Genomic DNA, 18292 nt, shown 5'->3' with positions numbered 1-18292 from the left:
TCTATTCTTGTTCTGAGAAATGAAGGCTATTCCATATGAGAAATTGTCAAGAAACTGAAGATCTCGTACAGCGCTGTGTACTACTCCTTTCACAGAACAGCGCAAACTGTCTCTAACCAGAATAGAAAGAGTGGGATGCCCCTGTGCACAACTGAGCAAGAGGACAAGTACATTAGAGTGTCTAGTTTGAGAAACAGACACCTCACAAGTCCTCAACTGGCAGCTTCATTGTATAGTACCTGCAAAACAACAGTCTCAACGTCAACAGTGAAGAGGCAACTTCAGGATGCTGGCCTTCTAGGCTAGAGTTCCTCTGTCCAGTGTCTGTGTTCTTTTGGCCATCTTAATCTTTTATTGGCCAGTCTGAGATATGGCTTTTTCTTTGCAACTCTGCCTAGAAGGCCAGCATCTTGGAGTCGCCTTTTCACTGTTGACCTTTGAGACGGTTGTTTTGCAGTTACTATTTAATGAAGCTGCCAGAAGGCGTCTCAATGTGTACGCCAGATGGCCGTTGATAAGACGGGGAGGAGTGGTGGGCCTGAAAACAGGAGACAAAGGACAGTGAGACAAGGGCTTAATCCTGGACACATGAAAAGTGGAATGTATACGGAGGGTACGGGGCAACAGAAGATGAACAGCAGTGGGACTAAGATCTTTAGAGATGGGTAAAGGACCAACAAAGCAGGTGTAAAGTATACAGGATTCCACCCAGGGGGGCCGGTCCCGCGTAGATAGTCATACAATACAATCCGGTGACGGTCCGCTTGTCGACGATACCTGAAGGTGGCCTTAAGAGCAGACCGAGCTCTCTTCCAGGTACTCCGACAGCGGCAGACGAACATTTGAGCCGAGGGTATGTTGACTTCTTCTTACTCTGGGAAGAGCGGAGGCTGATATTCCATGTGAACTCGAAGAGCGAAAACCCAATGGCCCAGCAGGGAAGAGTGTTTCCGGGCGTACGCCACGTGCCGGCTCCAGGTGGTGGGGTTGGTTGAGACGAGGCACATAAGCGAGCCCTAAGGGAGTCTATGGATTCGGGAGACATGCTGCACCATGAGCTGGGCCGTCTCCTTGGCTGAAAGTAACTTGGGGAGAAGGATGGAATGGGCAGCTTTAGAGAACCTATCCACTACTGTCAGGATAGTGGTGTTGCCATCAGACGGAGGAAGCACAGTGACAAAATCTAGGATATATGGGACTAAGGGCGAGGAGGAACAGGGTGTGGCTGAAGGAAGCCAGCCGGAGCATGCCACAGAGTCTTGTTCTGAGCACATAAAGTGCATGCAGTGACGAAGGCTGAGACGTCAGGAACCCTAGTGGGCCACCAGAAGCGTTGTCGGAGGAAGGCCAGGGTTCGACGGGAGCCGGGATTGCAGGTGAGCTAGGAGGAATGAGCCCATTCCAGGACCTGAACTCGGACCTAATCAGCAGCAAATATTCAGTTAGCCGTGCCCCCCCCCCAGGGTTCGACTGGGAACATTGTGCCTTGCTATCCAGGCTCTCGATTCCACAGACAACTGGAGCTGCCAGACATGAGGTAGGGAGGATGGTATTAGAGTCAGGCGGTGTGGCAGCGGAGCTATACAGGTGAGAGAGGGTGTCCATCTTACCATTCTTAGACCTTGGGCAGTAGGAAATGGTCAAATTGAACCTGGTGAATAACAGGGCCCAACGGGACTGCCTAGAATTAAGGTGCTTGGCAGTGTGGGGATATTCTAGGTTCGTATGAATCTATGGATGTTCCGCCGCTTCCAGCCAGTGCCTCCATTCCTCCAACACCATCTTGACTGCGAGAAGTTCCCAATTTCCTACATCATAGTTTCTCTCAGCGGGGTTGAGACGATGGGACAGGAAGGCACAGGGATGCAGCATTTGGTCCTGGGCAAACCGCTGGGACAGGTTGGCCCCCACTCCAACATTAGAAGCGTCGACATCAACCACGAACTGACGGGACAGATCTGGATGGATGAGGGTGGGGGCTGTAGTGAAATTATGCTTGAGGTCCAAAAACGGCCTGCCAACAGCTGGGGACCATGTGAACGGCACCTTGGAAGAAGTGAGTGCAGAGAGGGGAGCCTCCAGGGTGCTGTAGCCCTGAATTAAGCGGCTGTAGAAATGAGCAAATCCCAAGAGGCCAATCCACCACCGCTCTCGCCTTTTCAGGATCCATCTGAACATTCCCTTCAGCGATGACGTATCCCAGAAAGGAGATAGTGGAGCGGTGGAATTTGCACTTCTCAGCTTTCACGAACAACTGGTTCTCTAGGAGGCACTGAAGGTCTTGGTGAAAATGGAGGATGTGTTCCTGAGCAGAACGGGAGCAGAACAAGGATGTCGTCGAGGTAGACAAACACAAATCTATTCAACATGTCACTGAGCACACCGTTGACCAGGACCTGGAACACTGCATGAGCGTTGGTGAGTCCAAACGGCATGACCATGTACTAATAGTATCCCCTAGCTGTGTTGAAGGCCATCTTCCACTCGTCTCCTTCGCGTATTCAAACTAGGTGGTAGGCAATCCAATGGTCCAACTTGAAAAAGATGGTAGCCCCCTGGAGAGGTTCCAAAGCCGAGGAGAGGAGCGGTAGAGGGTAAGGATTCTTCACCGTGATGAGGCCCGATAGTCATAAACATTGTAATTTTTTTCCACAAAGAAAAAACCTGCGCCAGCAGGGGAGGAAGAAGAACGGATGCTCCCAGCAGCTAGAGAGTCATCAATGTACTCCTCAATGGCCTTGGTCTCAGGGCCAGACAGGGAATATAGCCACCCACAAGGCTGTGTTGTGCCCGAGGGGAGATCAATAGCGCAATCATAGGGATGATGTGGAGAGAAAGGAGGTGGCGCGAATCATGCTGAAAACCTCAATGAGGTCCTGGTATTCTGCAGAAATAACAGAGAAATCTGAGGCTTTACCAAAGCCTGCAGGAGGACGTCTTGGGGCATTGTGAGTGGCAGAACGGGCTCCAACCCAGGATAGAACAAGTGGTCCAGTCAATCGCGGGGTTGTGCCTCTGGAGCCATGAAAATCCCAAAACAGGAATATTGGGAGATTCAATGAGAAGAAGCTATATGAACTCACTGTGATTGCACGACAAATGCAGGTTAATTGGCACCGTACAATGAGTGACACCGCCTGTGGTGCGTCCGTCCAGTGCTCTGGGATCCATGGGAATGGAGAGGTGTTGTGTGGAGATAGCAAGCTCCGATACCAGCATAGCGTCCATAAAACTGAGTCTGGTCTTTTGCTGGACAGGTAGATTTGTAATGCCCTGTAGCACCACAATATAGGCAACTGTTGAAGTTAACATCTTGCGTCGAGCCATACCGGATCCGGGATCGTGAATACAGCCTCAAGCTCATTACCATAATGCAACGTTAACTATTCATGAAAATCGCAAATGAAATGAAATAAATATGCTAGCTCTCAAGCTTAGCCTTTTGTTAACAACACTGTTATCTCAGATTTTCAAAAATATGCTTCTCAACCATAGCAAAACAAGCATTTGTGTAACAGCATTTAGCGTTAGCATAGCATTTAGCGTTAGCATTCAGCAGGCAACATTTTCACAAAAACCAGAAAACCATTCAAATAAAATAATTTACCTTTGAAGAACTTCGGATGTTTTCAATGAGGAGACTCTCAGTTAGATAGCAAATCTTCAGTTTTTCCTGAAAGATTATTTGTGCAGGAGAAATCGGTCCGTTTTCTGCGTCATGTTTGGATACCAAAAAAATAAAAAATTCATTCATCCAAACGCCAAACTTTCTTCCACATTAACTCCATAATATCGACTGAAACATGGTAAACGTTTTTTTAGAATCAAACCTCAAGGTGTTTTTCACATATCTCTTCATGATATATCATTCCTGGAAGTCTCCTCTCTGTCTCAATCACATGGATGAATGCGAGCAGCTTGGAGATTACGCAACAATTTCAACAAAGGACACCGGGCGGACCCCTGGTAAATGTAGTCTCTTATGGCCAATCTTCCAATGATATGCCTACAAATACGTCACAATGCTGCAGACAACTTGGAGAAACGATAGAAAGGGCAGGCTAATTCGTGGCACTTTCACAGCCATATAAGTAGACAATGAAAAAAGAGCGTCAAAAATCCTGATCATTTCCTGTTTGAAGTTTCATCTTGGTTTCGCCTGTAGCTTCAGTTCTGGGGCACTCACAGATAATATCTTTGCAGTTTTGGAAACATCAGAGTGTTTTCTTTCCAAAGCTGCCAATTATATGCATAGTCGAGCATCTTTTCGTGACAAAATATTGCGCTTAAAACGGGCACGTTTTTTAATCCAATAATGACATAGCGCCCCCATAGGTTGAAGAGGTTAAGCCTCTGTAGTCGTTCCTGAGGCGATAATCTAGCTCTGCCCTGTTGCGTAAGCACTGTAGAAAGCAAATCACTCTTCGGGGGCAAGACGGCAGCCGTGGACGAATGAGTGGGGCCGAAAACAGATCTGTCCCTCCTGCGCTCCCGTAGACGTCCATCCATACTTATGGTTAAGGCTATGAGGGAGTTGAGGTCCAGGGGTAACTCCGGAGCAGAAAGCTAGTCTTTAATCTCCTCGGATAATCCATGAAGAAAGATATCGAACAGAGACACTGGGTTCTAGGTACTCACAATGTGTGAAAGTCTACTGTGTAGTCTGCACCAGCATCTTCACACTTTTCACACCAAAGTACGTTCATCTCTAAGAGACAGAACGCGTCACTTTCCTGAGAGGTATGACAGGTGCGTGGTCCCTTGGTGTTTATACTTGCGTACTATTGTTTGTACAGATGAACGTGGTACCTTCAGGTGTTTGGAAATTGCTCCCAAGGATGAACCAGACTTGTGGAGGTCTACAATTTATTTGGGTCTTGGCTGATTTCTTTTGATTTTCCCATGATGTCAAGCAAAGATGCACTGAGTCTGAAGATAGGCCTTGAAATACATCCACAGGTACACCTCCAATTGACTCAAATTATGTCGATTAGCCTATCAGAAGCTTCTAAAGCCATAACGTAATTTTCTGGAATTTTCCAAGCTGTTTAAATTAAAGGCACAGTCAACTTAGTGTATGTAAACGTCTGACCCACTGGAATTGTGATACAGTGAATTACAAGTGAAATAATCTGTCTGTAAACAATTGTTGCAAAAATGACAACGTAGATGTCCTAACCGACTTGCCAAAACTAGTTTGTTAACAAGAAATTTGTGGAGTGGTTGAAAAATGTTTTTTTTATGGCTCCAACCTAAGTGTATGTAAACTTCCAACTTCAACTGTATTTATATGTGATGTGAAGTGTCGACATTATAGGCAGTATGTGGATAGAGTATTTTGTATATCTGTAGAATACGTAGGTTAGAATAGTGTGTGTGTGCGTGTGTGTATACAGCAATAGTTGAATAGGGCGGCATTGACTAGAATACAGTATATACACATGAAATTAATGAAACAGTATGTAAACATTATTAAAGTGATCAGTGATTCCATGTCTATGTATATTAGGCAGCAGCCACTAAGTTGCAGGGTTGAGTAACCGGGTGGGAGCGGGCTAATGACAGTGAGTAAGTTCAGGGCAGGTTACTGGGTGGAGACCGGCTAGTGATGGTTATTTAAACAGTCTGATGGTCTTGATTTAGAAGCAGTTTTTCAGTCTCTTGGTCCCAGCTTTGATGCACATGCACTGACCTCGCCTTCTTTCATAGCAGCATAACTTTCCCATTACCTTTTCCGATTGCAGTGTATGATATGCCATTTTGAATGTCTGAGTCTGTACTTTTATAAACTGTAAAGAACAGTTTTTGTTCAAAATAATTACAATAACCTTAGGATCTTGTAACCAGTCACATTTGTATAAAGCATTGTATTATTACATAATATGATTTGCCAGCTGGCACTTATACTGAAGAAATATATTTTTCACCCAAGAAAACAATTTATACTTTGTATGCACCTTACTGTTTAATGTATATGGGTTGCACCGTGGGTTGATGCGGTATTCAGAGAGTGCATTCTTATATGGCCATTTCATTTAGAGGCCAATTATTTTGCCCCTGCATCACCAAGCACCGGGCAGCAGTCTTCCTCTGCATCCCCAAGTCATGAATAACAAAGGCCTAAATAGGGCCATAGCAGCCAGCCAGCCAGATAGCCAGGATAATAAAAATGGAGGCTATTACATGCTGGGTGTTCTGTAGATACACCACTGCTGCTAGCAGAAATTCGGATTTGGGCATGTAATGGATGTTCAAGTGCTTCCCTGAGAGAACCACAGTGTATTCAAATTGAAACGCGAGGCCCTTTGATGGACTCAATTTGCTCACCTCATCCCTGGTTAACCATTTGTCTTTGAGATCATGTGATGGATGAAGGTGAGGTGTGTCGCTTTGGGGGTAGTGTTTGGGAAAGTTATTCTAATGTTATTCAAGTATTGGTGAAAGTTATACTAGAATTAACATTTGGCAAAACGGATGAAAGCCATCGCTTTCCAATGCCCTCAGGATGGATGACATTTACATTTAACCCAAATCAAACATAAACACAACTTGTCTCTTTGAGAAAGAAATACATGGAACATCTATTCAATAGGACCTTTAGAGTTTTGAGAATGTCGTCTAAACGTTCATTCAACGTGAGGAAAGGTTCTAGATCAACATTGATAAGCAAAACATACTTTGAGCCTTTTGAAAATATCAAGAAAGTCTGTCATTTACTTGTAAATCCTGAGCTATTATATTTAAATATGATATGATACACTGAGACCTATAAATAAAATGTGTCTTATTCAGCCAATGTAGAAAAGTCCCATATGCAGTGTCCCATCAGCCTCATTTATAGCAGCAGCAAGGCCACATTTATGGCATCTCATGTAAAACTCTGTATGTCCATGGCCAGGCATAAAAGGCTGGCCATGCTCTGACAGTTTAATAAAGTTAAAAGGTTTCTGCAGTGATCAACAGTGGCAGGTGCTTAAATTATACTCCAGATTGTCATTCCTGGCTGTAAATACATTTATAAGGGTTAAGAAGGAGAGAGCAGGGAGATCATAGAGGATAAAAACACAGCCATAACCAACCCTTTAAGAGCTATGGCCCAGTGTGAAGGTTGTAATATGTTGTGTGGACGTTGATCATATGTTGTGCTTCATGCTATCCAAGTCCCCAATAAATAACAACAATCTTCACCCACCCCGCCCCCCTCCAATAGCTCACACAGCTTGTCTCAAGTGCAAATTCACTAATTGAGCGATATCTCTTAAGAATACCACTTTCTCTTATCACACCAGAGCTAGTGCCTCTGTTACAAACCATCCCTCATAGGATTCCTTTGGAGGAGGAAGGTAAGAAAAGGACATAGTATGGCGAGCAACACCTTGAGGATTATTGTGTTTTAAATATGCTTTTTGCCATTGCTCCAATATATGAATATAGTTGATTACTCAAACTAACTGCAGGGTGTTTGGCTAATCTAAATCCATCAGCAACTATTCACTTACTTATTCAGAATTATTGCAGATCCAGATTCATTCGTAATTATTTTAATTGTATTTATTGTTTGTACATGTTTCATTAAACTAAATAAGAAATAGTGACACAGGGAATAAATACACAGTGAATAACAATAATGAGTATGTTGACTCCATTGCTTCCCACAGTTGTGTCAAGTTGGTTGGATGGTTTTTGGGTGGTAGACCATCCTTCATACACACAGGAAACTGTTGAGTGTGAAAAACCCAGCCAACCACAAGCCTGGTACCTACTACCATACCCCATTTACATGCACTTGAATCTTTTGTCGTGCCCATTCACCCTCTGAATGGCACACATCCACAATCCGTTCAATTCAGTCTCAATTGTCACATGGCATGGACATCCAACCAACTTGACACAACTGTGGGAAGCATTGAAGTCAACATGGGCCAGCATCCCTATTAAACTCTTTCGACACCTTTTCGAGTCCATACCCTGCCGAATTGAGGCTGTTCTGAGGGAAAAATGGGTGTAGCTCAATATTAGGAAGGTGCTCCTGTAACCGATGTCAAATGGCTAGCTAGTTAGCGGTGGTGCGCGCTAATAGCGTTTCGATCGGTGACGTCACTCGCTCTGAGACCTTGAAGTAGTGGTTCCCCTTGCTCTGCAAGTGCCGCGGCTTTTGTGGAGCGATGGGTAACGATGCTTCGAGGGTGACTGTTGATGTGTGCAGAGGGTCCCTGGTTCGAGCCCAGGTAGGGGCGGGGAGAGGGACGGAAGCTATACTGTTACACTCCTAATGTTTGGCATACTCGGTGTATACTACCAATAAGATCAGCTGTATTCCTAAAATAATAAGTCTTAAAATGACTAAGTCAATTAACACAACTACAGTTAGAATGTATTAACAATATTTATTCATTACAACTTCCAGTGTTAATGTCATATTTCATTTCAATCCAACTTTTAAACACAATATATATTTTACATATTTACAATGTTTACTATTGGCAATATATCTATATACACATGAACTTATGGCCACAGCAGACAATCCACCATCACTTGTCTGGGTTTAGTTCAAGTAGTTGTGTTTCAGACCAGGTTCATTAAGGGACAAATCCTAACTTTTAAGTTGAATTTTGACTTAGTCTCCCATTGACATCAATGCTTGACTAAGTAAACATTTAAGTGGAAGTTAGGATTCGCCCCAAGAGATGTCTAACCGAGGAAACAGATACCCATACCTCATCTGACATGAACCTGTGGCTCTTTAAAAATAGTTTTCAGAGATAAAGAGCAGATGTGTCTGTCTGTCTGACCAGACACAACAAGCTAGTGAACAACCCCGGGTTTTCAGCAGAGTACATACACACTGCCTTCTCAGAAAGTATTCACACCCCTTGACTTTTCCCATGTTTTGTTGTGTTACAGCCTGAATTTAAAATGGATTCAATTTTGATTCTTTTTTTGTCACTCGCCTACACACAATGCTCCATAAAGTGGAATTGTGTTTTTAGAAAAGTTCGCAAATTAATTAACTGAAAATTAGGAGTGTCTTGAGTCAATAACTATTCAACCCCTTTGTTATGGCAAGCATAAATAAGTTCAGGAGTAAAAATGTGCTCACATATATTATGTATTATGTAATGTTTAATGTATTGTGTGGACCCCAGGAAGAGTAGCTGCTGCTTTTGCAACAGCTAATGGGGATCCTAATAAAATACCAATACCAACAATATGTTGCATGGATTCACTCTGTGTGAAATATTAGTGTTTAGCATGATTTTTTAAAATGGCTACCTCGTCCCTTTACCCCACACATACAATACCCCACACATACAATCAGTCGAGCAGTGAATTTCAAACACAGATTCAACCACAAAGACCAGGGAGGTTTTCCAATGCCTCGCAAACAAGGGCACCTAATGGTAAATGGGTGAAAACAAAGCAGATATTAAATATCCCTTTGAGCATGGTGGAATTATTAATTACACTTTGGGTGGTGGTTCAATAAACCCAAGTCACTTCAAAGATACAGGTGTCCTCCCTAACACAGTTGACAGAGAGGAAGGAACGCTCTCAGGGATTTCACCATGAGGCCAATGGTGACTTTAAGAGTTAGTGTGATAGGAGAAAACTGAGGGTGGATCAACAACATTGTAGTTACTCCACAATACTAACCTAATTGGCTGAGTGAAAAGAAGGAAGCCTGTACAGAATACAAATACTCCAAACATGCATCCTGTTTGCAACAAAGCACTAAATTAACACTGCAATGTGGCAAAGCAATGTACTTTTTGTCCTGAATACAAAGTGTTATGTTTGGAGCAAATTTAATACAACACATTACTGAGTACCACTCTCCATATTTTCAAGCATAGTGGTGGCTGCATCATGTTATGGGTATGTTTGCAATCATTAAGGACTAGTTTTTCAGCCAAGCACAAGCAAAATCCTAGAGGAAACCCTGGTTCAGTCCGCTTTCCACCAGACACTGGAAGATGAATTCAACTTTCAGCAGGACAATAACCTAAAACACAAGGCCAAATCTACACTGGAGTTGTTTACCAAAAACACAGTGAATGTTCCTGAGTGGCCAAGTTATAGTTCTGACAGCTGACAGCAAATCAGCTTGAACATCTTTTTATTTATCTGTTATTTTACCAGGTAAACTGCCTGAGAACACATTCTCATTTGCAGAAACGACCTGGGGAATAGTTACAGGGGAGAGGAGGGGGATTAATGAGCCAATTGTAAACTGGGGATTATTAAGTGACCGTGATGGTTTGAGGGCCAGATTGGGAATTTAGCCAGGACACCCCTACTCTTACGATAAGAGTCATGGGATCTTTAATGACCTCAGAGAGTCAGGACACCCGTTTAATGTCCCATCCGAAAGACAGCACCCTACACAGGGTCTTTTTTAGACCAGAGGAAATAGTGCCTCCTACTGGCCCTCCAACACCACTTCCAGCAGCATCTGGCCTCCCATCCAAGAACTGACCATGCTTCTGCATAGCTTCAGAAGCAAGCCAGCAGTAGTATGCAGGTTGGTATGCAGTGGTATGCTTTCAAGTCTATGGAAAGACTTGAAAATGGCTGTCTAACAATGATCTACAACCAGCTTGAAGAACTTTGAAAATAATAATGTTCAAGTATTGTACAATCCAGGTGTGCAAAGCTCTTGGAGACTTACCCAGAAAGTCTGACAGCTGTCATCACTGCCAAAGGTGATTCTAACATGTATTGACTCAGGGGTGTGAATACATACAGTATGTAAATGAGATATTTCTGTATTTCCGTTTCAAAAAATTCAGGCTGTAAACACAACAAAATGTGGACTAAGTCAAAGGGTATGCATACTTTCTGAAGGCACTGTACATAAGAGTACATACATAAATCATATGGATGCACTCTGATGTTGAAACAAGTCTCCGAACGCCAAACATACGCAAAGCATACGCTCCAAAGTTGTGAGTATTACCTGATCATACCCAACAGTGTTTTAGTCATAGCCGATTTGAGTTCAAATCAAGCAATATCTTTTGAATGATTAAGTCATGAATATAATCTTGGTTCCCTGACAGACGGAATGAGACATAACACATAAGCCAATGAGCAGGGACCTCAGCCAATGAGCAGAGTGTGAGAGAAAAGGAACCGTTTGATAAAGATCTTGTACATCAACAAGTCCTCCTAATGTGGTTCACCTGGTTGGTCTTCATTGCTTCAGGACGGAAAGTTGCGCTCACCATCCTCGTTGATTTACTTGAGGAGGTTCAATTGAATGCGTCTAATGGATTCTTACTGGAGCGTATTTCAATGAACTTCAATAACACTCAGCTTTGAGCACACTGAATGGCCAAATTCATACTGTAGAGAACACAGCTATCATTGAGTACAGTCTACTCAATGTATGTATGTACTGAACGGAGAAAGATCCTGACACCAAATACAGGAGGCGCTTTTTCTCAAGAGTGAAGTGCTTTTTTGGTTACCTGAAAATGAACATTACATTTTATTTTATTTTATTTAATATCACACAATATCAATATTGTCTTTCAAGTGAAAGATCAAGTTGAATATTACTAGGACCTTCGATGCAAAGAGCAGGATAGATAATATTGTCAAATTCACATAAAACATAAAATTGGCCGTTTTCAGGTCTAAAAACTGTCCCCCAAAAAATATGGCCCTCCGAAACATTCTGATTCTTACCTCAATAGCAACACTTTACAACACTGCTGTAAACAAACCTAGCTATTTCATACAGGTGGTATTCCCTTTATTTTCAACTATCATTGTGGATAATTAGTGCTGGGATTTTGGAGCTATAAAAAAAAATTCAACTGCCCTGGAAAACAATTGGTAGAGTATACGTTTGTTTACACTAGGGTTACATTATTAATATTATTATTATTACTATCAAGAGACGCAGACAGTCATTTTAGTATACGGGTTTCTGCGATACATTTTGTATGAATTGCACCGCCCAAACTTGCAACTCCACCCTCAGAGGGCTAATACACACATCCCTTCTTCACAAACGCAAGACAACCGTCTACAAACCCCAGTTCAGTGTCTGTTGACAGAAATGAAAAGACCTCTTGAGTTAAGACACACGAGTTGTAAAATATGCATCCATTGGGAATAAAAGTATTTCTTTTCAATTCACAACCTAGCCTACCAGTAGTTGCAACATTGACAGTTGGTACAGAACAGTGATCGTTAGCATTCTCAAGGGAAATCCCCTTTAAATAGCATTTTTCTTAGAAAGGATGTATGAAATAAGATGTTTTATTGTCAAAGCAGCACCGATGTGAGATTTGGATTTAGTTCAAAAACGAATCAGCAGCATGTTTACGATAGCACATACTTCCATAGACACTGTCAGTATATCTCAAACTGCAGATTCAAGTTTCAGGGAAAGTTTATGTAATTTTTTTTATATATAATAGAATCTTGAGGTAAAACCATAATTATCAATACTGGATTTAATCAATATAAATGCTGAACCCTTACAAGTTTACGCTGGAGCGGCTAGGGTATATCTCTCCCATTCGTAACACTGTAGAGGTCAGAGGACGCATTCAGTAAGACCGTTCTATAATAAGACATTTCTTCAGAGGAGTTGGTGATGAAAGTGTACTACTGTGCAAAAACAAATGAACATGCTGAAGTTGGAACTAACGGACAGAATCAGAAAACCCCCTGTTCAATTACGGGACCAGCCTACTGTGTTGTGCCATTCTGAGTCTCTGCTATTTGGTACTTCAGCAGAAATCCCTTCCGTAACTCTGTGCTCTTCTAAGGCCATTCCCACCACCATGGTTCTGTTCATGTAAGACCACTGCAGTGAATCAAAGAACATCTCTGTCATTTTTTTAAGATACGAAACAATTATTATCACCGCAATAGCTGAGTGATATGAAATAATAGCAAGAATCTGGCTGTTAGTTTTCAATGGAATATACATGCACGATCGGATGCCTCTCCCTGGGGACTTGCAGGATTCGGAGTGTCTAGATGTGGTTAAAACAGACATTAAATGGTTAATGCTCACTGTCGTGATGAGTCCAAAACCCACAGCCACAATCACCTGAAAAGTCTGAAGATTGTATGTGTAACTTTTGTGCGATAATCTTTTGTGCGATAATCCCATTGGTTACAGCCATTTAATCCAAGGAACCAGTGCGAGACAACCACACCCAAGAAGAGATACAAAACCAACCAATAGGAATAGAACACCTGGAGCTGCTTTTAAACGGGGTCCTAAACTTGGAGACGTTGGCATTAGATGAAGTCGGTATTGTAAAATCCTGTTTATGAGTTAAAAAGGGAGAATCAGAGAAGTGGGGAGGCAGGCTGGTTCAGCCCAGTAACAGTTTACTTTAGACCAGAGAGCCTGCTCTGCTCTGGGCTGGCACCATGACGGGCACGGCGCCCATGCGCTCCAGCGTGGCCTGGCTTACGGCGTACGAGTGTGTGTACCCGCCATGCGATGCCACCGTCACGGGCTTCAGGATCACCGAGCCATTGCTGCGCACCATGGTGGGAGGGGAGGGGGCGGAGTTGGTGGTGACCACCAGAGTCTTGGGCGGGGGGAGTGTGTGGCTACCATTAGAGTAGGCCTGGCGGGCCAGGGGTGCGGAGCCCGGCGGAGCTAGCGTCCCGTGTCCTGTGTGCGCTGCATGTCCCCCCGTTTGACCTGTGTGACCCGCCTGCCCCGTAGAGAACGTCTGGCGCGTGTCGCCGTTGTAGCGGGTGTAGGAGTTGGTGTCGTAGTTGGGCTTGGGGTTGTGCCAATAGCGGCTGTTGTAGGTGTTGGTGGACGTCAGGGTGTCGTTCTCAGAGGATGAGGCATCGGCGTGAAACGCTTTCACTGAAGACGACCTCTTAGGGGGCAGGTCGTCCTCCCTGTAAAGCACAAAGGGCACGGGGAGGTCACTATAGGGTTAACAGTTTTCATATCCAATTCAATCTCTTAAGTAATATGTCACTCTTTATCGTATTTCCATCAACATTACTACTCCATCAACATTACTACTTAGAAATGTCCTTGTTTGTGAAAGAAAAGCCATTTTTTGACCAATAAAATGACATCAAATTGATCAGAAATACAGTGTAGACATTGTTAATGTATTAAATGACTATTGTAGCTGGAAACGGCAGATTTTTTATAGAATATCTACTACATAAGTGTACAGAGGCCCACTTTCAGCAACCATCACTCCTGTGTTCCAGTGGCATGTTGTGTTAGCTAATCCAAGTGAATGATTTTAAAAGGCTAATTGATCATTAGAAAAACATTTTGCATTATGTTAGCACAGCTAAAAACTGTTCTGATTTAATAAAGCAATAAAACGGCATTAGACTATTTGAGTATCTGGAGCATTAGCATTTGTGGGTTCAAATACAGGCTCAAAATGGCCAGAAACAATGAACTTTCTTCTGAAACTCGTCAGTCTATTCTTGTTCTGAGAAATTAAGACTATTCCATGCGAGAAATTGCCAAGAAACTGAAGCTCTCGTACAACACTGTGAACTACACCCTTCACAGAACAGAGCAAACTGGCTCTAACCAGAATACAAAGAGGAGTGGTAGGCCCAGGTGCGCAACTGAGCAAGAGGACAAGTACATTAGAGTGTCTAGTTTGAGAAACAGACAAGTCCTCAACTGGCTTCATTAAATAGTACCCGCAAAACACCAGTCTCAACGTCAACAGTGAAGAGGCGACTCCGGGATGCTGGCCTTCTAGGCAGAGTTCCTCTGTCCAGTGTCTGTGTTCTTTTGCCCATCTTAGTCTTTTATTTTTATTGGCCAGTCTGAGATATGGCTCTTTCTTTACAACTCTGCCTAGAAGGCCAGCATTCCGGAGTTGCCAATTCACTGTTGACGTTGAGACTGGTATTTTGCAGGTACTATTTAATGAAGCTGCCAGTTGAGGACTTTCAGCTGTATTAACATAATTGCAAAATTGTTTTTTTTTTAGCGAACACAACGTGCCATTGGAACACAAGAGTGATGGTTGCTGATAATGGGCCTTAATACACAATTAGATTTCCCTTCTAATTCTGACTGTTCTGTCATTGCCCTATGAAGTCATCTGCAGCTTACGTTCTACTGGGTTTTCTTTTTTGTCTTCTCCATGTTTGACTGTGCTGTCAATGAAAACATGAGTCGGAAATGGACTCATAATTACAAATAGTGGGATTGGTTTAAAACATTTTTTAAAAGTTTCTTTCAAGGTTATGAACATTTAAATAAGCAAATCCATTTGCAACACCAGTCTGAGCAGTGAGTGTTCCTTACTGCAAATGTTTAATGTAAAAACATTTCCAAGAAGGTTTTGTGTTTGAACTCCACTAATTAGATAGAACACTGTTTTGAACACTCTCTCGTCGTCGCAGATAAAACTTAGTGGACCTGATACCGATGTGGATGTCTCTGATATCAAAAGGGATTTAAGTCAGACAGTCTATTAAATGAACATGCAATGTGCATTACTTATCTTACAAATGTATAGTTAAACAGCTACAGTATGGGGCACCGTTTTGGCACACCTACATTAGCCAGAGAGATAATATTTACTGTGCCACAGTGGCCTGTTGTGTTTCATGATATTATAAATGCAATACTTGGTATCCTATTAGTCGGAATAGTGCTTGTAGTGATTGGAATGGCCAAAATAAAATAAAGACAAGTGGTTAAAACTGGAATTTAAAACAAAATATATGGTTTAAACTTTGTATCACTCTATGAGGAGTGACATTCACTTCCACAGCTTGGTCCTGATACATTGCGTTTCCATTTTGTTTGAATTGTCAGTGGTATTAAGTGCAGAGGCACCACACTGAGACCACATTTAAATTCAGGGACATAATCAACACCCAAATGAGGCAGATGTTATCCCACTCGCTCAGAGCTGAAACATTTCAACCAGGATTTATCTTCAAATTGATTTATGAAGTCATTTAGAGGAAGAATAGCAGGCCATTAATACAAGCGACAGAGAATTCACGTAGTATTTGAAATGACAAATTGGGGTGCGATGAAGAAAAGTTTGAACACCTTTAACAAATGGATAGAACTGGATAGAACTAACTTCAAAAGGGTAATCATCCCATTTCAAAGACACAGTATATCTCCGTTTTCAACACGTGTCGACTACATAGTCTATCAAATGCACGGCACCCGAACAGATACGGTGAGTTCAAAGTCTAATGTTTAGACGAGTATGTTGCTATAGATGGACAGAGAGGTGCGGGAAATGGAAGGAAGCAGGAAGTCAATGGAAAACCCACCTGATCTCGTTGGGTATCTCCTCCTCCTCGTATTTGTTCTTGTTCTTCCAGTAGAAGAGTGTCACCAGCACCAGTAGGGAGCAGATGATGACAGCCAACACGCCTGTGGCGATGGTGCCAGCTATGAGACCCACACTCTGGGGCTGGGCTGAAGGACCAGGGGACGGAGAGAGAGAGAGAGAGAGAGAGAGAGAGAGAGAGACTAAGTCCTGGGGTCATGTTCATTAAGTACAAAACAGAAGAAGAAAATGAACTACCTGAACCTCTTAAATATGAAACGCTTGTTTAACAATACATAACGTTTTGTTCGGTTTTCCCCTAATGGACGGGACCTAGATCACACACGATCGGTCATGCCTCTACAGCAGCTACTGCTAGCTCCTGCAACTCAGCACAAACACCTATTCATCCGTGGCATGAAGCCACTCGAGTAAGCCCTGCATTATGACATGAATAAAACATTGAGGAGCTTTGGTTGAACGCCAACAAAATGCCCCGTGGTTCTCCAGGACCTGTAATGATGTCCTCACTCATCCCCCCCCCCCCCCCCCCAGGTAAACACTTTGAAGAGGGAAGCACGGAGGGAGGGATGGAGAAGAAAAGCTGTGTTCACAGGGAGTTTGTGCTGTCTGTGAATATTTCTTAATGAGTTAAATACACACAGCGGTCCCTGTCTATTTGATCAGGCAACTTTTCATTTGTGCCAACAAAGCTACATGCACTAATATGTTAATACAGTACATTGAATATATCCATGGATGCAAATGGCTCTATTATGCTACCATAGTGGATTGGAGGAAAGATTTACTTGGACTGAAGTGGGATTTCATTTGGATGTCTAATAGGATGTTTGAATTTTAGCATAATATCTGAACCATAATATCTATGATACCTGTACCATTGTGCTTTTATCAGAAAACGATGTGTTAGTGAGCTTTAAAAACCACAACATATGTGTATTAATACTAGCCATTTCCACTATGAGGGCCGTTTAGGTCAGTCTTTTGTTCTACAGATCAGAGAGAGTAGTACAGTGGAAGGTGTTTAACCATACATGCTGCAACATACGCTGGGAGAATGATGCTGTCGTTGTTGACAGCTGAACAGATTGCTGAGTGGCGATAAAGATTTTATAGATTCACTCTACTGATCTAACAGTGGGTCCCCTCCCTGACAGACAGACATACAGACAGCCACCCGTGCCTCTGTCAGAGCACTCACCACAGCCACAGCTGCCCCGCGGGTGACAAATGGTGACATGCCATTTATTCCTTGACAGTCACAAACCCCAAATGAGCCACTGACTAAATTTGCCACTGGTGTCAGCGACTGACTACTCTAAGGCAGGGTCAGGCGAGTGCAGTAGCAGCATAATAACTCAGGTGACAGTGTTACTACCCACTGGCAGGGGTGGAATTGGGAGAGGGGGGGCGTGGGAATGACGTTTTCCTGGAGTCGCTGAAGGATAGGACTAAGAAACAAACAAAATATAACTAATGTTATATTTACTGTCCATGAAATGTATGTAGTATAAACTGGAAGTGGAAGAGAAATTATTGTTGTCCATTAATTTACTCCAATTAGGGGAGGGGTGGTATGGTGAGAACATTTACAAAAGAATATACAGAACCAGTCAAAAGTTTGGACACACCTACTCATTCAAGGGTTTTCGTTATATTTACTATTTTCTACATTGTAGATGTCACGTGTGCTCCCTCTCAGGCCTCTAGGTCACCAGGCTGCTCGTTATGGCGCAGACCTGTCACCATCGTTACGCGCACCTGCGCGTTGTCAGACTCACCTGGACTCTATCACTTCCTTGATTACCTGCCCTATATATGTCACTCCCTGTGGTTCCTTCCCCATTCATTATTGTTTCTATTCTATGTCTGTGAATTGTTTGAGGATCTTGTTTTGTATTATGCTCTGTTTATTTTATTAAAACACTCACTCCCTGAAAGTGTTAAACAAATCAAAATATATTTTAGATAATTCAAATTAGCCACCCTTT

The 18292-nt window shown here is 42.8% G+C and overlaps 1 protein-coding gene across 1 annotated transcript in view; it reads right to left on the bottom strand.

Annotated features, from left to right (window-relative positions):
• Positions 1–13120: 13120 nt before the first annotated feature.
• The window catches only part of LOC124005661 (immunoglobulin superfamily member 11-like), a 112241-nt gene continuing 107069 nt past the window's right edge, over positions 13121–18292 (bottom strand). The window contains exons 6-7 of the mRNA XM_046315105.1: positions 16282–16429; positions 13121–13893 (exon numbers count right to left, since the gene is read on the bottom strand). Of these exons, the coding sequence (XP_046171061.1) occupies positions 13368–13893; positions 16282–16429 (674 nt within the window). The 3' untranslated portion in view covers positions 13121–13367. The remainder of the gene's footprint in view (positions 13894–16281; positions 16430–18292) is intronic.

The sequence above is a fragment of the Oncorhynchus gorbuscha genome, linkage group LG19 (assembly GCF_021184085.1).
Source record: "Oncorhynchus gorbuscha isolate QuinsamMale2020 ecotype Even-year linkage group LG19, OgorEven_v1.0, whole genome shotgun sequence".
NCBI classification, from domain to species: domain Eukaryota; kingdom Metazoa; phylum Chordata; class Actinopteri; order Salmoniformes; family Salmonidae; genus Oncorhynchus; species Oncorhynchus gorbuscha.
Note: the sequence above shows the minus strand (reverse complement) of the source record. Positions and strands in the feature narration are given on the sequence as shown.